The sequence below is a fragment of the Corapipo altera genome, unplaced genomic scaffold, assembly GCF_003945725.1.
Source record: "Corapipo altera isolate COAL_440 unplaced genomic scaffold, ASM394572v1 61411, whole genome shotgun sequence".
In the NCBI taxonomy this organism is placed as follows: Eukaryota; Metazoa; Chordata; class Aves; order Passeriformes; family Pipridae; genus Corapipo; species Corapipo altera.
Window position 1 is genome coordinate 15,940,342 of NW_020884875.1, and position 22,408 is coordinate 15,962,749.

The 22,408-nt window shown below is 37.1% G+C and overlaps 1 protein-coding gene across 17 annotated transcripts in view; it reads right to left on the reverse strand.

The window, feature by feature from the left end:
* Positions 1-22,408, reverse strand: part of KIAA2026 (KIAA2026 ortholog) — an 89,756-nt gene that overhangs the window by 44,207 nt on the left and 23,141 nt on the right. For 15 of the 17 annotated variants that reach the window (XR_003526367.1, XR_003526368.1, XR_003526366.1 and 12 more), the window contains 2 exons: positions 19,096-19,185; positions 6,201-6,316 (listed from right to left, as the gene is read on the reverse strand). Coding sequence is in view for 13 of the 17 variants with exons in the window: in XM_027635404.1 (XP_027491205.1) it covers positions 6,201-6,316; positions 19,096-19,185 (206 nt within the window). In the remaining 4 variants the exon portion in view is untranslated. The remainder of the gene's footprint in view (positions 1-6,200; positions 6,317-19,095; positions 19,186-22,408) is intronic. The other 2 variants (XM_027635403.1, XM_027635401.1) reach the window with 2 other exon arrangements.

A 22,408-nucleotide genomic window follows, 5' to 3' on the forward strand; every position in this document is an offset into this window, starting at 1 on the left:
CTAAAAAACCACACTGTTTTAAACGTTATTATTATTTCCATTTGCTGCTATACAAAAAGTTGGTATAGATTTAATTGCCTGTGCCCCTCAAAAAATTTCAGCATAGCTCTGTCTGCAAGTCTCTGAAACCCGGAAAATCTGAAGTGGCAGTAAGGTCCCTTCCTCTACCAAACTGAATTCTATGTCATTAAGTTCTCTAACAATAAGCAAAAACACTGAGTCAAATTTGATCATCACTATTTTACTGCATCCATCTTCTGTTTCTTCCTTGGCCTTGCATTGTGACAGAAATACCTATATGGACTTGAGTATTAACTGTAACAAGCCTACTCCTTTCTCTGACAGCAACCTCAGCTAGAGAAGTAACTAAATCTTGTTTTTCTTAAATGCATCATGCTGTTGGCCCAGTTGTGGGACCGTAATGTAACTTTCTCCTTAGAGAACATTTTCTTATCTCTGTGCCATTAGAACAGCTGTTACTACCACTTCCATAGATTCACACTCCACTAAAAAATAGGTACATGACAGAAACACATATCTACTTTACTCATTTGAACACCATTCAGAAACATATTCACTTACCTTGATAGGGCTAAACTGTTATGTTTCCATTGTCCCTTCTTCTAAACCATTGTTTAGATAGGATCTAGTGGCTATTTTAGTGTACAAATACAATGAACTTCAGGATTCAGCTGGTGATTACCAACAAAATACCCAGGAGGATTATTTAGCAAATGAATAAATAAATTATAGCAATTAGCACCTTGTGTGGAATAGAATCTAGACTCTATTCTGGACCTAACCCTTATGACAGTATGAATAAGATCTTAAATTTACCCATTCTTTTGCATTAAAATAACAGTTGCTTGCACTGAGTGCAGCAATGGCCAGCGGCTCTCTAAGAGGTGGAGAGGGACGAGCCAAGTATGTCATAGCTCACAGGGCACAAGCATCACCAGCCAGCACACCTGCCCCTGAATGAGGAAGCAGGGTAGGCCTAGGGGTAATTGTGTTCAACTAAGAGCCCAGATGAACAGCAAGTTCCTGGTGCTGAGGCAGGTCTGAGGTCAGGCTGGGTAATCAATTCAAAGGTTCAGATTAGGACCAGGTCCAGTGACAGATGCCAGGGTCAGGACTCAGCTGAATGATTTCTGGGCAGTTCTGCAGTGATGATGCTGGTAGGTCAGTCTGCAAGTCAGTCCAGATCAGCAAGACCCATGGCCAGGCACAGTAACTGATGTAGTTGAGCTGGAAACTGGCATAGAAACTGGCAGAGATTGAAGGCTGCAGAATGACCTGAAATGGGGATCCTGGGCCCATGGACAGGTGGTGAGGATGGAAGGCCACGTGGGGCTCCTAAGGGTCAGTGAGACCTAACTGTTTACTCACAGCTTTGGCACTCTCACTGAGAAAAGACAACACTGAAGCCTGTATGAAGATGCAGTGTGGACAATACTTCAACTCTGTCATTAGGATTTTGAGCTTGGAGTCTAGGTGTGGAAGAACTATAGAAGGATACCAGGGAACCACTACTGTATTAAAGCTTCTGGATAGAATTCCCTTTTTTCTTTTGAGGAACTTCTGTGGGGTCAGTGAACCGCTGTAATCAGTTGGCACTGATTCAATATTATTCTCTGTCATAATTTTGAAAAGACCAGAGGACCTTTCAGAAGGGAAAGAAAACAATTTTGACCATAAAGTGTGCTCCTACTAGTTAAAGACAATAAAAAAGGAAGGAAGGAAAACTCCAGACCCTTATTCCACAGCGCGGTATAAGGAGGAAGGAACTCTGCCCAGCCCTGCACAACTCAGAACTGTGTTCAGTTCAGAACTGTTGTTCAGTTAGCAGACATTAGTAGCTCACTGAGATACCCTATAGACACAGCAACGCCAGCGAGACTTGTGGTACTGATGTTTACACCACCATAAGCAATTTTACTCAATTGTTTTTTTCCTTTTACATGATACCTTTCTTCATCACTGTCACTGGTGCTATAGGGCTGCCTAGAAGCTGCATGATGAACGAGATCAAGACACTGACCTAGAATCCTCCACCCATCTTTCCTTCCTCCTCATGATTTAGAAACATTGATTTTCAGATGGAGCTGTTCCCTGGTATACTATGTGTATGTCCAAAGCTATGTCATGGAAATACTCAGCATCGTAGAATAAACTAGGCTTACAGCCTAAAACATAAGTACTAAGAAATATGAATTGAATTAATTAATCCCAGAAGTTATCTTGCAATCTAAGTGCATGGTTCTCTAGCTATCAGCACACATACTTGTAAGGTCTCAACCATCCAGTTCCAGACTAAAATTTACTCCTATCAGTCATAGCTCATATACAGCACTGGAACACACTATAAATGACAGTTCTGTATTCTATAGCCACATCAGTACAGCATGGGCAACAAACAGGAGGACATGGAAGCCACTGTGCTGCTGGAAAGCTATGGTCTTGTTGCCTTACTGAAACTTGGGACATGACTGGAGTGAGACTATCAATGGCTACAGCTGTTCAGAAGAGATAGGGGAGGAAGGAGAGACAGAGGGGCTGCTCTTTACATCAAGAGGTGGTTTGAGTGTGGTTTGAGGTGAGGCTGAAAGCCTGTGGGTAAGAATCAGAGATCAAGGCAACAAAGGGAACCTTGTGGTTGGTTTTTATTACAGGTCCCTGACTAAGGGTTGCCTATTGACAAAGCTTTCCTGCTCCAGCTACAGGAGGCATCGTGCCCACAGGCTCTTGTGACAGCAGCCCCGCCAGAGAGGATGTGATACTGGACATGATGGGCACCAAATAAATGAGCTAATCTGCGACATCAAGACCTGGGCTGTAGAGATCATGCATCAGTGGAATTTGCAGTCCTGAGGGATATGAGTCAGGTAAAGGTAGTCCCTGAACTAATGGAAAGCAAAGTTCCAGCTCTTCAAGGAGATAGTCAATGGGATCACTTAGGAAACTGCCCTTGCCCTCAGGGCTAAGGGAGCAGATCAGAGCTGTCATATCTTTAAGGAAGTCTTTCATAGAGTACATGAGTTGGCAATACCCATGAGCAAGAAATTAGGTAAGGAAGGCAAGAGATCAGCACGGGTGAGTTGGGAACTGGTGGTCAGACTGAAGGGCAAGAAGGAAATGCACAGGCAGAGGAACAGGAACAGGTACTCTGGGAAGAGTATAGAGATGAAGCTTGGTTCTTTAGGAATGGGTGAGGAAGGCCAAGACAAATCTGAAACTTAACGTAACAAAGGACGTAAAGAATAATGGGAAGGGCTTCTACAGATACGTTAAGTGGAAAAGGAAGGTCAAAGGAGGTGTACCCCCTCTGATAAACAAGGCTGAAAAACTGCAGCATTGAGAAGGCTGAGGTACTCAACAACTTTTTGCCTCAGCCTTCAAAGGTCGACTCTCTTCCCTCACCTCCTGAGTGGATGGACAGCAGCAAGAAGACTGAGAGAGCAAAGTCCCTTCCACTGTAAGCAAAGATCAGATTCATGACCACTTGAAGAATCTGAATGTACAGAAGTCTGTTGGACCCAATGAGATGCACCCCAGAGTCCTGAGAGAACTGGCCGATGTAGTTGCCGAGACACTCTCCATGATACTTGAAAAGTCATGGCAATTAGTTGAAGTCCCAGGTGACTAGAAAAGGGGAAACATTGTACCTATCTTTAAAATGGTTGAAAGGAGAACTCGGGGAACTACTGACCTGTCAACCTCCCCTCTGTGCCTGGAATCATCATTGGACAGACCCTACTAGAAGCTCTGCTAAGGCATTTTAAGGACAGAGAGGTGATCTGGGACAACCAGCTCAGCTTCACCAGGGGCAAGTCTTGCTTGACCAACCGAGTGGCTTTCCACAACGGAATGACTACAGTAGCGGATAAGAGAAGGGCTATAGATGTCATTCATATGGAATTCTGTAAAGCCCTTGACATGATCCCCCACAACATCCTTCTCTGTAAACTGGAGAGAGAGAGAGGTTTGAGGAGTGGATTGTTAGGTGGATAAGAAAGTGGTTGGACAGTGGCATCCAGAGGGTAGTGGTCAATGGCTCAGAGTCCCGATGAACATAAGTGGTGTTTCTCACGGGGCCATACCGGGCCCAATGTTATTTAAATCTTCATTAATTACACAGATGAAGGGATTGAGTGCACCCTCAGCAAATTTGCAGAAGACACCACGCTGAAGGGTGTGATTGCCACACCTCAAGGACAGGATGCCATCCAGAGGGACATGGACAAGCTTGAGAAGTGGGTCCATGGGAATCTCATGAGATTTAAAAAGACTAAGTGCAAACTGCTGCACCTGGGTTGGGGTAACCCCCAGTATCAATACAGGCTAGGGGGAAAAGGGACTGAGAGCAGTCCTGAGGAGAAGGACTCGAGGGTGCTAGTAGATGAGAGGCTGGACATTATCCAGCAATGTGCACTTGAAGCCCAGAAAGACAATTGTATCCTAGGTTCCATTAAAAGCAGCATGGCCAGCAGGTCTAGGGAGGTGATTCTGTCCCTCTGCTCTGCTGAGACCCCCCCTGGAGCACTGCATCCAGTTCCAGGGTCCTCAGCACAGGAAGGACATTGACCTGTTGGACCAAGTCCAGAGGAGGTCACCAAGATGATGAGAGGATTAGAGCACCTCTCTTATGAGGAAAGACTACGAGGATTGGGATTGTTCAGCCTGGAAAAGAAAAGGCTTTGGGGTGACCTAACTGCAGCCTTCCAGGACCTGAGGGAAGCCTACAAGAAAGATGGAGAGAGACTTTTTACAAGAGCATGTAGTGACAGGGAATAGTTTCAAACTGAAAGAGAGTAGGCATAGATTGGATATTAGGAAGAAATTCTGTAGTGTGAGGCTCATGAGGCACTGGAGCAGGTTGCCCAAAGAAGCTGTGGATACCCCATCCCTGGAAGTGTTCAAGACCAGGTTGGATGGGGCTGTGAGCTCCCCCATGGCAGGAGCGTGGGAACTAGATGATTTTTAAGGTCCCTTGCAACCCAAACCATTCTATGATTCTGTGATTCACTAAACAAGAACTAATACTGGGCATCAAACCATTCCACACCAGAATTTACAAAAAAGATAAAACTGGAAACTCCGTGTACTGGAAAATTAAATCCTTCCTAATAGTAATACTATCTGCCTTATTTCCAGAAGGAGTCTAAATTGCAAAAAAACAGGCAGAAATGAACAGCCAAGGAAAATGAACAGAAATGTGAATAGAAATGAATAGAAAAAACCCAAAACTTGTACTTGGGTCAATTGTTTAAAGCAAAATGCTCAACAATATCCTAAATTTCCAAATAAGAATTTTAGTTCATCCATGATATCCATTAAATGAGCTACTAAGGAACCAAAATCTTAGTATTCTGTTTACTGTCTTTAGTGTTATGTTATTGTGGTTTTTTAAGTATAATACCTTTTACACTTTTCAGCGTTAGTTTAGCACCACATAGCTGTAAGTTTACACTCAACATTTAAGCAGTTGCCTAGCTTTTGCTATCCTTTGTCACAGAGTTCAAGTTTTTAATCATTATTTGCTTTTTAACTGTCTATGTGGCAAAAATAAGGTCTGACTATAGCAACAGCTATATGTCTGACAAACAAGAACAGCACCAAGCTTGAAGACAATACCTAACCTCTCCATGATTTATAATCAGGATAGCATCTTCACTGTTACTACTTGTCCTTACTAGATTTAAATCTGCCACTCTGACATGCCTCATTCCAGATGCATTTCTAATTTACAGGGTTACCAAGACCTCAAAACAATGCTTCAAGAATTGCTCTGTGGAGAATTCATTAACAGCCAATTTAGGTAAGTTTAGGAAGCACTCAGAGTATTCTAAGAAGCCCTAGTATAGTTTTCTAGAGAAAGGTTTTCAGCCTCTCTTAACCAAATAAGCAGCAGTACAAATCCGAGCTGTATTGTGATAGACTATTTACAGGCATGCTTAGGGTTTCTAGAACATTTTAGATGAAAAGTCATTAGAGAGTAAACTCAACTTTATTTAAAGATGATAGGTCTGGAATATAAAATACTTCTTCCAATTAAAGTACTACCAGTGCCTCACGTCTCTCCTCAAAGTATTTTCAATTAACTTATTTGAGAGAAGCCAATTCATTGATTAGTTTAAAAGGTGAATTTTGTTCCATGTTTCATCTCATGCACCACTGTTAAAAAAAAAGCAGCTAATTACCTGTTTCTTTGAAATGCTTTAATTAGCTTTGGTTCCCATGGTAACAGTTCATTAAGCAGTCGTAACAACGTACCATGCAATTCCTTTACTGCTTGCTTCCGGTGGTACCATCTTCCCTGAAAACACAAATTCCATTTATTTATCATTGTGTTAGACCTGAATCTTGTTAGATTTTATTAGTACTACAATAATCCTGGTACACTAACACAGTATATGAGGAAAATAACTGGAAGAAAATAGCAAGAAGTTTCAGAGTTACATCTACACTTAAGCTATGTAAGACATTAATACTTTAACTTTTTTTTTAAACTAGAGAGATATAATGTCCCAGTTAAAAAAGCAATACTGCAAGTATGTTAATTTTTTATAGCTCAAACTTAAAACTGAAGCAGGATCCTGCAAACACACTATGTGTTTAAAATTACTTAAATGAGTAACTAGCATAGGTAGTAATTCATTCAGGTCAGGGAAATCAACCACATTTTAACTTTTCACAATCAGAGATAAAATCTCTACAGAAAATCTTACCATAATCTCATTTAAGAGAAGTGGTCTAAATTCTATCATTTTATTTGCAAAAAAAAAAAATTACTGTAATTTTCAGGGATAAAACCTCCACAGTTTTTGCATCACATTTTATTTAAAGTTCTAGATAAAGGGTTTTTTTAAAAGAAAAGTTTTGCAAATTGATCTTTTATGAAGCAACAGACTATGTAGCAAAGACCATTTTTCCTATGTAAAATCTTTAAGCTTTTAATTTAAATGTATAATTAAAAATGGTGTTATTTTCAAAATCAATATATGTAATCTTATAATCTTTCACGAAAAATCAATGTTTTCTTAAATCAGGAAAGTCTGAATGAGGATTAAAGACACTGGGAAATGACAACCATGGCAGCCATGGTGCTGCAGAACTCACTCCTTAACGCTCATAGATATCCTTAGTAAATATTTCTTCCCAAAACTTTATTCTGTAGTTCATTAGCTAAAAGACTGAACAGTGCATATATATGTAACTGTTATAAAAGAGAAGTGGTGTACTCTAGTACTTCTCCCACTCTACTAACTCTGTGTGTTTTATGTAAATGAGGATTTTACCTCTTGACTTGTCAGAGAGGATGTAAGGCAATAAAGAGACTATGGTTCTGCAAGCAAAAGAAGCAAGACTTGGGAACTTACTTATTTCATATACATATTTAGCTTTTGACAGCTCTTATATCCTTTACAGCTTCCTGTGGTCTAGCACACAAAGAAATGTAAGGCAGGAAAACCTGGATAAAGCTTGACATAGCTGCCTTTCAGTAGTCTACAAGAATGATCTTCCTAAGGACTTTTTACACATTTTAGCAGATCCCTCCAATGTACAGCAAGATCAGCTTGTTTGAAGACCAGATATCTATTTTTTATGAACAATCATTTACACGTTACATAACAAAACAAATGGTTACTCCCTCATTCTTAAATTAAAATTATAAAAGCAAAGATTTTAAGTAGAATATTATATTACGTTACCACATAATGATCACTGTTGAACACACAGACAAGTCAGCAAACTGTATTTTAATTTCCTTCACTTATGGCCAGTCACATTTGCACACGTAACGCACTGCAGCATAAAACCTGTCACTAGCCATTGCAACAGAAAACAGCCCTGTGCTCACTGTAGCCTACTGGGGCATCTGATATCATCTCCTAATGTCAGTAATCAACAGAATTAACTGTTAACATATTAATATTATGTGCACAGATTTTTCTTGTAAGAGATACAAAACATTTCATAGACAGTTTTAAAAGGATGAATTTATATACTACAGAGTACTAGTGGATTGCCTCAAAACAAAAATCAAATAGCAAAAATAAACAATACCACTACTATTGTGATATAGAAATTCTGTACATGCAGTTGATATAGTAAAGAAGGGGATGCGTGAAAATGTAGTATTAAAAAGATATGAAAAATCAGTACAAAGTAAAAACGTGAAATTATTAATTTCTAAGACTAACTGGTCTTTAATTAAGCCAAGATTGCAGCTTACATAGAAAAAAAGAGTATTTATGAATATCAGCAGACTGAGTAAATGAAGTGGTAAATGTATCAGGCAGCCAGATACAAGTAGAACATTTAGTCAAGGACAGACTTCAAGGCTTTATTGGCTTCATTAACACTTCACAGAAGAACAAGTATGAACAAATGTAAGTCACTTTTCTCCTTGATTACAAAAATGAACAAAAAACCTAACCAATCCCTGCACCCAGAATTCTAGAATTCTAGGAGGCCTGTTCCTAGTAAGTGTCCTCCATGATTCAACACCAGTCCAGCATTAAGTTAATCATCAGTGACTTGGATGACAGGACAGATGCCTCCTCAGCCAATTTGCCGAGGACACAAAGTTGGGAGGAGTGACCAATACCCCAGGGGGCTGTGCAGACCTTCAGAAAGATCTTGACAGGTTGGAAAGATGGGCAGAGAAGAACCGTCTGAAATTCAACAAAAGCAAATGCAGGGTCCTGCACCTGGGGATGAATAATCTCAGGCATCAGTACAGGCTGGGGGCTGACCTGCTGGAGAGCAGCTCTGCAGAGAAGGACCTGGGGTCCTGGTGAACAACAAGCTGTCCATGAGCCAGCAGTGTGTCCTTGTGGCCTGGAAGGCCAATGGTGTCCTGGAGTGCATTAGGAAGAGCACTGGCAGCAGGTTGAGGGAGGTGATCCTGTCCTTCCACTCAGCTCTAGGGAGGCCACATCTGAAGTGCTGTGTCCAGCTCTGGGCTCCTCAGTACAACAGAGACATGGAGCTCCTGTAGCAAGTCCAGTGGAGGGTGACAAAGATGAGGGGACTGGAGCATCTCTTATGAGGAAAGCTGAGGAAGGTGGGCCTGTTCAGCCTTGAGAAGAGATGATTGAGAGGGGATGTCCAAGGCTTATAATGGAGGGTGCAAAGAGGATGAAGCCAGGCCCTTCTTGGTGGTACCAAGCAACAGGACAACAGGCAATGGGCAGAAAACGATGCACAGGAAGTTCTGCCTGAACATGAGGAAGAATTTCTTTACTGTGTGGGTGACTGAGTACTGGAACAGACTGCCCAGAAAGGTGGAGTCTCCCTCACTGGAGATATTCAAGAATAGTCTAGACACAATCATGTGCCATTGCTTTGGGATGACTCTGCTTGAGCAGAGAGGTCGGACCAGATGACCCACTGTGGTCCCTTCCAACCTGACCCATTCTATGAATCTGTAAAAAATAGTATCCACTGGATATAGTTTCTGGAAAACTCTACATTTTGATGTAAATTTTATAGCAACACAATTTTTAAAAATGTAAATTATTTCCCTTTATCCCAATTATTCATCTTTCTTACTTGGGTTTCGGAGTTGACAATAAACCTGTTAATGGAAACACAGACAAATTTAAGAACCTTCTCTCCTCAGAAATAGTAAGGACAGAACAAATATAGGTCAAATGACATTCTTCTAAATTGTGGTTCAGTTGATTTCCCATGCAAGTGTGTAAGATCTCTGCAAAGGCCAGGCCAGACGCTATAATTCCTTAAATATTAAATAGTAAAAAGAGATATGAAAAATATACCTATAACCTTAAGACACATCACTACAAAACTTAGCATTTTTTTTCCTATGCAATTTCATTTTCTAACACAGTCTTGCGCTTTTTTCCAGGAGAAAAAGAAAAAAAAAGGCAAATCAAGAATTGATAAAGCTATGACTTAACTCCCTACTTACATAGCTGCCTACTAATTTCTATAGATAACAGACTTGCTTTTACAAATGTTTGTGTTGCAAATTCTCAGAAATACCAAATGATAAAATGTAGGAGATTAGTCATAAACTGAAGCCTAGGAGGTTCAGGCTGGACCTCTGACGGTATATTTTCATAAGAAACATACAGCACTTGTTACCTGGGAGAAGAGGCTGATCACCACCTGGCCACAACCTCCTCTCATGGAGTCGTAGAGAGCAGTAAGGTCTCCCACGAGTCTCCTCTTCTTCAGGCTAAACAGCCACAGCTCCCTTAGCTGCCCTTCACAGGTCTCATGTTCCAGACCCTTCACCAGCTTCGTTGCCCTTCTCTGGACATGGTTTGAGCACCTCAATGTCTTTCCTGTACTGAGGAGCCCAGAACTGAACACAGGATTCCAGGTGCTTTGATTTCTACCAGTGCCAAGTACAGGGGGACAATCACTTCCCTGGTCCTGCTGGAGACACTATTTCTGATGTGGGCCTGGATGCCATCGGCCGCCTCAGCCACCTGGACACACCACTGGCTCATGTTCAGCCATGGCTGACCAGCACCTCCAGGTCCTTTTTTTACTGGGACACTTTCAGCTACTCCTCCCCCAGCTTGTAGCGCTGTCTGGGGTTTCTGTGACTCAAGTGCAGGACAGGGCACTTGGCCTTGTTGAACCTCACAGCATTGGCCTTGGCCCATTAATCCAGTCTGTCCAGATCCCTCCAGAGAGCCTTCCTACCCTCCAGCAGATCAACACTCCTGCCCAGCTTGGTGTTGTCTCTGAAATGGCTGAGGGTGCCCTTGCCCAGATAATTCAGAATGATATTAAACAGAATTTAGTTACCATCTTGTTCCAGGTAGTAGACAACCAAAACATTACTTTTTTTTTGGAAACACAATATAGGGTATTAACAACAGGAAAACAAGAGAAAAGAAGGCCTAGACAGAGGACAAGTATAAAATGTGATTTTGAGCTGTGTCAAGTTACAAGCAAATTTTAAAAATGCAAACATAATAAAAATACTTTTTAGAAATATGCTGAATGTTTCCATATAAACACAAAGAGATATTCAACACATTCTCAACTGAAAACCTACCTTTTAAAACAAGGTTTCTGACATCCAGAGCAGCCAGGAAATGCTGACTCCACTCTCTGTGATTGATGCCCCAACATACACTATGCTGGCATACTCATCATTGAATCCCAAAGCAGACTGGAGCCAGGATATTGATATATGGTATAAGGACTGAACTTTATATGGGAGTTTTTGTTTTGTTTTTAAATAAACACACACACACAACACCACAATATTTTGCAGTTTTATAAGATTTTCTGTCATCTTTACTTTATATTCCAGGGACATAAAGTAAAGAAAGTTAGTAACCTTATAAAACCACGCAATATTGTTGAAAAGGGGTGGTGGTGGAGGGAAAAAACTTACCCTTAATAGGCCTGCTCCATTCTGCAGCGGGGTTCTGTGGTATGTGTGACATCACCAGTCTAGCGTTTTCTAGTGATGTCACACAGAGAGGGAGTTGGTGATCTCCAGCTGCTTTGGACATCAGATACCTGAAGAACAGAGATCAATAACTTCTTCAATTCAGATACAGACTAACACTGAATGTTCTTAATATCGAATTTGTGGGCCAAATACTAGGATTTCAGACATTTCCAATTTTAACTGAATAAGAATGCATGATGAGAGTCTGTATTCATACTATGCAAATTCATCTATTATTGGAAGTGTTTTAATTTTGAAAATGTTTTGTTATATTCTACAGTAAAAGTTCCTGAAAATGAGTGCCTTGTATTTTACCTTCAGCAATATCATTCTGAATATTATAAATATATATCAACAGCTAACCTCTGATGTTATTTGAAGACTGGGACTAAATATAGTCAGGAAGAATGACTTGTAGTAAATTATAAAACAAATACACTCATGACATCTCTTAATTTTAATTTTGAGCATTTACCAACAACTAATGAAAAGCTGTCAGACTTCAGTTTGCACACTCATGACCTAGATATCTGATCACATGAAACTATATCCTAAAATAGTATTTCATACTCTCTTATACACTGCAAATAAATAAAGTAAAACAACCAACCAACAACAAAACCACAACAAACTTCTTGCTACGAAGACTGTCTTTGTCTCCTGATTTAGTTCACTACTATGAAATGGCTTTTTATTCAGATGTTTAGACACATGTTCTAATTTTACTTAGGCAAAACTACTACAAAATCATCATTGTGTTGGTCCATCCACCATGTTTTTTTAAATATATAAACTACAAAAACACAGGAGAAAGTTTATTATCAGCATGATCTTACTATTGCTTTGAACCTGATTAAGAACAGTGAAATTATCCAGCACTGAATTGTCACATTTTACTCCTCATTGGAAGAACTTCTAGTTATTAACTAACTTACACTTCTGTAACTGACGAAGAAACTGGACGGATATAGTATCTGAAACTATTTGCAAAAAAAGCTATGTTTTTTTAGGTTGTTATGATCTTACTTAACTCCCTCTCACATAGCTGAATATTTTATCTTCTTAATTCTGGATACACAAGTACTTCTCTATTCTTCAGCTGAGCATGTTAAAATCAGTTGTTTTGTTAGAACTGTGTGCTGACAGGAATGCCTTGAATTATTTCTTCAAAGCAACAACTGACCAAAATCCAGAGCACTGTGAAATGTTCTGAATATACAGTAGTATCTCTATAACAAAAATGTTCCAGATTAAATGTATGAGTAGACATTCATCTCTGATGCAGAACCCACACTTTCACTTTTGGAACTGTAGAAACATATGTGATGAAATTGGCTTAAAAAAAGCTTGTTAGCATACATTTATTGGATGTTTAGTCAGCCACACAAAGAAAGGCGTGAAAGATCAAGAGAAAAAATCTGTGAAAAAGTAGCCAATAAAGAGAGAAAACTGGAAGAGCTAAGATAAACCAAAGACTGGGACAAAAATACTGAAAGCTTTTGAGATAAACCGAAGTCAGAAATATGAGAGAAGACAAACTAAATATTTTGGAGAAGATTTAAAAAAATGAAGTCTAAAATTGGCGTTATTCATTCATATTATACAACTAAATATTACAGAAGCTCCACATCTTCAATGTACAGGAAGCTGCATGGATGTAAACGTGTAAATTTCAGTCTCAAAATTCAACATTTTGGGCTCAAATTAGTGTTTTCAAGAGATGCAGGGAAGCCACAGAGAAGCACTAACCAACTATTTAGAAATGACTAAAGTACAAAACAAATTTTTGGGATAAAGAATGGTAAAAGAGAATATATTACATACACTACAGATGAAGATGCATAGTAACACAGAACCTAGGCTTAAATAAAAAGAAAATATTTCAGTTGCAAGACTTGAAGTAAGTCTATTAAAATCCTGTTATTCTAAGTATTTATAGAAATCTCTTTAAAGTGCAAACCTGCAGTTTAAACCTCCTAGCATCTGTGCATACACAGATTCCTCAGTCTATAGTATTTTTTGTTTGTGTGTACGTTTATGTAAACATCGTAATGCTGAAGAAAACAAGTATAACTGAAACCTCTTTCCATGCAAAAGTCTCAAGCATGGTACATATTTTACTGGGGAGGGAGGAAGAGGTCAGGAGAAGAGGAGGGAGGAATCGGGAGAAGGAAGTCAACCTCCTCATAAAAATGGAAGAAGATTTAATCCAATAATACAAACGTTTCATTTGGGGCCCAAATGAGCAGACACAGTAACTTTTTCCATGTTATTGTTTGTAAAGTTGAGGTCTGATTCACTGAAAAATCAGTAAGAGCCCTAAACAATTTCTGATGGTTACATGAATTTCTACTGAAGGAAAGTTCTTCCTGGAAGTCCCTGTAGCGTCTTGTCTAAACTGTCTTCCTGGCAAATATTTTCAAACATACAACAGTATTTCCCATTTTTTCACTGAACAGAGAGGAGTATTTTATAAACTTCTTTAAATAAATGAACCATTTTGCATTATTTTTGTCATATATTAATATATTTAAAAATAAAATGTAGCAAATCAATTAAAAAATCCAGAAAACAGTCTCTTAGTTTAGATACTTACACCTTGTACAAACAAATTTAACAGCAGTTTGTTTAGAGCATCAAAAAAAACAGATATGGAAAATATTATGTTCCATCCTGGATCAATGTATTCCTTTGACTATCTTCATAAATTAATTTATGTCTGAGGTTCTAAATATTTCCGACCTGAACTAGTGGGTTTTTCTCTCTGAATTTTCAGATGCCCTCTGAAATATGTATTTTTGCAGCAGATATGGACTTGAAGCTGCAGAAAACCTCAGCTTGCTTTCAGCCCTTCTGACTCACCTGCCTAAAACATACATCCACTCCCAAAGATAGACAAAAGACCTGCCCTGGGACTGTCTAAATCAACTGTCTAACCTCCAGGAAAAATAGCAGAACTGAAAACCTTCATAAGAGAGGTTTCTACTTTTTTTGTTACAAAGTCAAGAACATCAAGGGGTCACAGACCTCCATAAACAATAAAATCTTCAATGCATTTTTTCCAAACCCTAATTAGTTGTTAACGTGGCTGGTGTCCTTTGACTAAGTAATTCTCCTTTCCTTAACCTTTGTCTGACTTTTTTCTCTCTATAGGGAGAGAGTGGTCTCCTTCTCAGGAAAGTAATGCCCTTTATCTATTTAACCTTCTCAACTTAGCTATGGGAATCCTGGGCTCCAGCCTCCCTTCTAACTCCCTGGACAGCAATTCATTTACTGGTCATACTTGTAGGGAATGATTCCAATCCAATGGTCCTACCAAAATAAAGTCTTCCATTACAGTAAATAAGAAATCTTTCAATGTTCATGTTCAGATTTTACATAAAAACACGCTTACTACAAAGTCAGCTTGCAAAATGGCATCTGCAAAAAAATGGCATCTGCAAAAAAAGCCCAAGGTTTACTATTTTATACAAGTATCTGCAGTCCTGGCACTTTCATACTACACAATGTCAAGAAGGGTTTGAAAAAAAAATAAACATTTTTGCTATGATATGCAATAGTAAAGTATATACAAATGATCTACAAAATAGCTTAATTAACAGTTTCACACACACAAAGCAAAATGATTCAGATTGCAAGAGAAGCTGATTATCTGCAAGGCAGTAAGAAGATTTCCACTCATGCTGCAACTCCCACTGATTTGACCAGACACAGAAGACCTATGGAAAAATGGGATCCAAAATGTCAGAAGCTCATACTTGTTATCTTGCATACTGATAGGACAGGAGGTGCTACTTTACCATCTCTTCTCATAAAAGAAATTTCATATATTAGATAGCAGTCTCTATGTTATCCTAAATATACCAGCAAAATGCTTCACTATCACGTTTGACAAAATTATTTTTTCAGCAATAACACTCCTTTTTCAGCAATACCACTCCAAGTGTGGAATTAGGCTACTTTGTATGTCTTGTCAATTTGATAGTTATAGTAAATTCTTAAGACCTCACATTCAACTGAACAGCCATGCATATTATATATACAGTCTAAATTTTCAGCAAATAAGAGGTAAAAATGCAATAAAATCTCAAAAGAATTTTTAGCCAGTATGTTCTACTTCAGGTTTATAATTGTTTACTCACTGCTTGTAATTTAATCCACGTAATATAACACATTTTTTTTCTATTAATTCAATTTTTACTGCCGTTTTTAGTCATACTGTTTTAAAATTAAAGGATTCTAGCTTAGACATTCCTTAGGGAAGCATTCTCTATCCTGTCACTAGACAGTGCACAGAACATTAAACACAAGTCCTTTAAGTCCCCCTTTCTGCATCTTTCACTTTCTGATTTCCTGCCAGGCACTCAAACAAACAGTAAATCTCACTAATTTGACTTCTCATCTCCCTCTGGATATGTAATATATAGTAGATACATTACATATAATACATAGAACTGTTTAGCAGCTGAAGGTATAGACTTTTTAGAGCACTTCTGATAGTAATATCACACACAACTTTACTTGTCACAAAAAGGCACTTTTCCTGTCCAAATCAGTCCCACTTTCTTTTCCCCACAGATGCTCAATCCTGTTCTTATAATGACTCCTCAGACTCTGGCAGAATACAAGCACAGGTATTTGTGCAACTGCATGATAAATCGCACTAGAAGACTGATCTGGCTTAAAAAACCTCAGCAGCAGAAAAAGGGTAGTTAGGTTTATGACAGACTAACTCTCTCACCACGCAGCTGAACACAGAATTTTGCTAGCTTTTCTCATGGGGTGGCACAGAAAAGAGAAGCTTCCAGAGACACAGAGAGTAGGAACTACTTATTTGGCAGCAGTTTTGGCTTATGTCAGTTGAAAGCATATGTGAAACTGCAGTGTCACTTCAGAACTGTGCCTGGAGTTCAAGAGCAGAGTTGAACTCTGTTCAAAATTAAAGAACTGAGGTCAAATTTTATTCTCCTCTCTAAACAGTTACAGTGAACTAGCACAAAGCAAATTGGTACAACAAACTCACCAGTAATCAATCAAAAGCGCAAGACTTTTTAAAAGGAAAAATAATACTCATAACTAATTCAAAAGACAATACAGTGTACAAGAATACAGAAACAAACTGTTTTAATCAACCAAGTAGATTTATTACTTCATTGTTGTGGAAGAAGTTTGTTGAAATGTCCACACTTAAAATTACCCATGGCTTTCCATTACATAACCCTGCTCTAATTTGATTTTAACTTGCCAAACAAAAATCTGTCATGTCATTCGTTGTCTCAAGCTGATGTTCTGAAACGTGTCAGATACAACCAGTCCAACTACCTATAAAAAATGAGGGAAAATAGTAAGCATATTCATGTTAAAAAAGTGTTACAGCTCAGTGCTCTCATTATGGTCTCCACTAATTCCAAGTTCTGGAGAAGGAATTCCTTTTACATATCTAGAATGGTCTTCTAGGAAACAAAAGCGAGGTTAGGACTAAGAAAAGGTTATATTTAAAAGTGTTACTATCAGTTAGACAAGCTGTATTTCTAATATGCTTTAGTAATTAACATAACATGAAAGATTGCCTTGAGGATTTTTCTCAGTAGCATGTGCTAGCAACTACTAAAACTGGAATTACCAAGGAGGTTAGCCGTGAAGAAGATTCCTATGGCTTTACTCAGGTCACTGTTGCAAACAAAAATCAATAAAGTTACCATGAAGTAGTAAGAACATCACCATTTTGGGTCAAAACAAGAAAAAAGTCCATGAACAGTATATATAAATACCATCATATTAAAATTAGCTTTCACATTAGATCCTACTTCCATTAGTAAATTAAAATAATGTCTTACTTAATAGTCAGAAAAAATGAACAAATTTGATTCTAGATGCTTCTGAAACTGCCGCTGTCATTTGGTCAGAGCTGAAGAATAAAAATCTGGTTTTTCTCCAATTTTTTACATATCTAACAAAATTACACATGGTGTTAGACGTCAGAAGTGACATCCTAATGACTTTCCTTACAGACTGAAACCTAATTTTAACATGTCAAATTTATGATTATTCATCTAATTTAACATCTTTCTATTTGTATCTTTGAAAGGAAAACATGAAACTTCCCTAATAAATATGTTTTTAAAAATCAGTATTTCATTTTACTGTTTCCTCATAACCACTTCTTCAGCAATTAATCCTAACCCTTTTCCTTTATGTAAAATTTCTAACAACACAAGTGTTTAGAGACCCACAATCACAATCTGATAGGTCTATACAAGCACAAGAAAGATTGTCCTTACCTCACAACTTCCGAATGCTGAATCTTAACTCCCCTATACTTCAGTGTTTGGTTTTTTTAAGATGGTGCAATTAGAACTAAACATAGTATTCCTGCTGAAGTCATGCAACTTACTTACATAATGACATTATCAGATTTCAGTTCAAAGAGCAATTATGACATATTTAGCATTTGTCTACCCTTGAAGAAGTCTTGTTCATACAGTTTTACTAGCAGACCAAAAGTCTCACCTACACTAAGATTATTGATATGCTGTAGTATACTCTCATTTTTTGGCTTTTTCTTCTATTGTTGCCATAACCTTTCTGATAACCTCTTGACATTCTTATCATAAAAATCAATTTGCAATTTAGCAACTGCAAAATAATTTCAAGATAAGGCTGTTTTTATTCGCTTGGATATTTTAACAATTATTATGCTAAGTGCCTGCAGAGAAATTTGTCTTTCAGAGTCCTAATTCATATTGCCTCTCTCCTACATTTGTCTCCTCTATTTAAAAAATTTAGGAATAAATTGTTTCTGCATGAGACCGCAGACATTCACTTGAATTAAAAGCAATCTAGTTTCTAAGGTTTAGAAAAAGTAACATTTTTATTTACCACCTTTTATAGAAATGCCACGGAAATGCCTAGTTCAATAAACAGAACTACAATACAAAAGAGCAAGAAAAATAATTCACTAAAAAGGGACATTCATATGAGTACTATTCATGTATTTAAACTTATCTACCATCTTAATTAAAATCACTGTCTCCTACAAAAGCCAAAACATATTGGATTCTCTTGTCTAACCGTTACTCATTCAAGGTTTTCAGCTGCATAGACTGAGTGATCCAGTGTACATTGGTAAAATTTGTATCTCAGTCTGACACCAAAAGTCAGATAGCATGCTTTCTGGTACAACATACTTTAATAAAAAAATAAACAAAGCCAATTTTGATAACTTACTTGCAAACAAAAGGAGTTAGGAATCCCAATAACAATGTAAGAGTCAGCTCACTGGAAGTTTTGATCAGCACTACATAGGCAGATTTAAGAATTCTATCCTGTAATTGCTTGTTAGTAAGAATTGTCCTCAGGGCAGAATGTTAACATGTTTAATAGAAATGAACTACTCCTTCTAAGGCATTGCTACTCTCCAAATTTATTTTGGCAGTGAAAAGTGTTAACACGGTTACTGAATTCACTTCTAAAAATACTGAGAACAGAGCACTACATACAAGAAAGATTAAAATTACAGTCTCTAGGTATCAACCATATGAGGTTTTATGCAGTTATTGAACAGCATAAAAATCTTCAGTTGAGAGGCCTCAGTAAATAACTGGCACTGTTTTATATCCATACAAGAGAAAGCTGTTAATGTCACATACCGATTTCTTTTTAATGTCCTCCAGATCTTTGAGTTCATTCTCAATCTTTGTGATTAATTCCCTGAGTTCATCAAGATTAGTGCAAATAAGCTAAAAAACAAATGAACACAAACACTCGGTGATGTGGGACTTGGAAAACGTACAATGAAGTTAAATAAAATGCAAAAGCACTTAACGCTACCATTTGTTTTTTATTTTCTTATAGCATTTTTAAAAGTAAAAAAAAAAAAAAAGCAGGACTTGTTGAAAGAAAGAAAAGCTAATAAGAAAATAATCTATTCTTCAGATATAAATCATATCTCTGCCTGTAAGCTTCCATTTCAAAATGTAAGTATTTTCTTAAAACTTCTGTGAATGACAACTACCAAATTTATCTCAAGGGTAGTAATGATTTGGAATATCTTTGAGTTCCAAACAACACCCTGGTGAATTAAAGTATACTAGCTTTGGAGTATGCTGTGCTTATAACATTTCACACTTGTTATAACTTTTTCCTGGACATAACTTTATATGCTGACACAGAGTCTTCTGCTCCTGGAGGTGTTCAAGACGCATCTGGTGATACAGTTTAGTGGTTACTAAAGGACTCTTACAATCTTGCCGATTCTATGATTCTAAGGCAACCTAGTTGTCTATCAGATCTACCTATTTGTGTATGTTTTGAGAAGTGATTATATTTTTCTTATTCCTGTCTTTAGAAATCAGCTTTTTTACATTTCTCCTTTCAGAAAATGGATGCTATCTTCTTGAAAAAACCATCAAGCAAAAGTAATCTGTATATTTTGTCTTATCATAATTTAGGGCAGTTTAAGACTTAACAAACTGGAAATTATTAACCTGTTAGGTTCTTTCAGGTTAAGACTTGCTTTTTCTGAACACCCTTAGGTGAAAATTTTTTCATTATTAGTGAAAACATGTTAAAATAATTTAAGAAAAAAAATTATAATAAAAGAAACTGTGCAAAACCCACCCCAGAAAAACTGTTTTTATCATATAAGTGTTAATCATTTTTCCCAAATCAGTAATTCATAACAATATAGTTTTACATAAAATTCATATGCAATTTTAGATTTGTAGCAAAGACATTAAAAAGTGCCTTTGTTTCACTATTAAAACACAGAACTGACACTTTTTGCAAAATACATAAATTTCAGAAACGTCTAATGCATACACGCCATCGTTTTCATAGCACATTTGAAGCACTGAGGAACTGAAGTGACTCAAACTAAAGTTTACAGTTTTCACATTTATCAAGTTTAGAATAGCAAATTAATAAGGAAACTGGCAGTGTCTTGCCACACACAATGTATGCAAAATTAACTTGCAAAAGGTATCTCTCTTAAGCCAGGAAAAAGAATTACTATGTGTAACTTTACCAGGTTCAACATGCATGTCTGTCCTGCACTTAAAGAGTGTTAAATACGTAAGATGTAAACTGAAGCCAAATACTGGTTTTTCTTTGCCTGTCTGGCCTGTGAAGAAATCTATGATACTGTATTATTATGCAAAAAAGTGCAAGTATGTCACATAAAGTCCTTGAAAAAAGTCAATAAAGGCATGGATAAGGATTTTCCCTACACAATTATAATCCACTCTTTTGACTAGATACCTGAAAATTCAGTTACTAAGTATTATCACTGCTTTTTATTTTCTTCTATGAGACCAATCCAAACTACAACAATGGGAAAAAAAATGTCAATATACTAAGATGAGTTGTCTTGGGGCTGGGGAAGACAGGTAAGAGTAATCAAATCTCTAAGTCCCAACTTTCATCAGAGGAGGTGTACATGTGAGGCTCATATTTGTGTGTCAGTTACACTCTGGTAAAACAAGGAAGGTAACAGCAACTGACCCTGGAGGATTTATGGTCAAAATTAGTTCAGTATTTGATATAGTTCAGTACTGTACTGAAAATCACTATAAAAAAAGGTTCAAGAAAAAATTTATATTTTGTCATTCACAGTGTGATTTCAGGTGGGGAAATAAAGAAGCACACTGATCGGGAAGAAAGTATTTACAAAACTTCTCTCACATGGCTAACATTTCCCACCTTACAGAACGAAGCCAGCATTTTGAAGGAAAGATGAAAAGGATAGTAATAACAAAGTGTAGTGTATTTTGTATGATCATTTTGTTATAGAATCTAGATCATATTTCTCCGAATGAGATTTTTATTTATGTTCCTGTGTTCTTTGCTCCTTGTTGTTGTAGTCAGAAAATTAAGTATATTATTAGAAAGTGTTAGACACAGAATTTATGTATTTTAGACTAAGCATTTTAAAAGGACTTAAAAAAGGACTGGGCGGAATTAAACAATTTCCTGTGAACAACACTGCCTTTCTAAATTGTTCTATGTTTTAATGGGTAAGCTAACATGAAGGTAAAAGAAGAGGTATTGATGTTACAACCTAATCATTTTAGATTAGATTAGACTAGATTAGATTAGATTACATTACATTCTGATAGCTTACTAGTAGTTCCATATACGGTTCTTGAAGAACATGCCTTCTAATGACCTATCATGAGAAAAATAATCTGAGGAGAAAAAACATTTCCTTTATAAAATGTTAGGCATTATAAATGTTAAAATTAAGTAGTATGATTAATTCCTGAATGTTTCTGTTAATAATGGATTTTAATGTATAATTTTTGTCATTGCACATATTAAAAGACTTACTAACACTAATTTACTCAGTTTTAGTGACAAGTTATGATTTTCAGGTATGGGATCTATACTTAATTACAGAACCTAATCTTATAAAATAAAATGTCTTACAGTTGGTTTGGGTTTTTTTTCCTACATTTGTAGGCTGCAGGAACATGAAAAATATTATACATTTTTATTTATTAATTTTCATTCCAAAAGAACTGATGTTTAGACAAGAATAGCAATATACTTGGGGTTATACCCTTCCTGCATATCTCACAGTGCCTGTATACTAAAGGTGTTTTATCAAATATTTAAAAAATATACTTGTACCTTCAAACAGTTGCATAATTTCATAAAGTTTGGCTATCTGTGTATGTGGGAAAAGTATAATGAAGCATACATTACTAGATTCCAAAAGTCTTAATATTATTCCAAATATAAACGTTTTAGTATTTGCAAATACTTCTAACAGTCACACCAATCCTGTCTGTCCTCTTGAAAAAGGCAGGTTAAGTTGTTAAAGAGTTCCCTTATAAGATTAAACTGCTCAATACTAATCAATCTGAGCCTCACCTAAACCAGATAGAACTCCTAGCTTTGATCAAAAAAGCCAGAAGTATTATGTTATATTTTAAGTTTTTACACAAATAAATATACACTTAG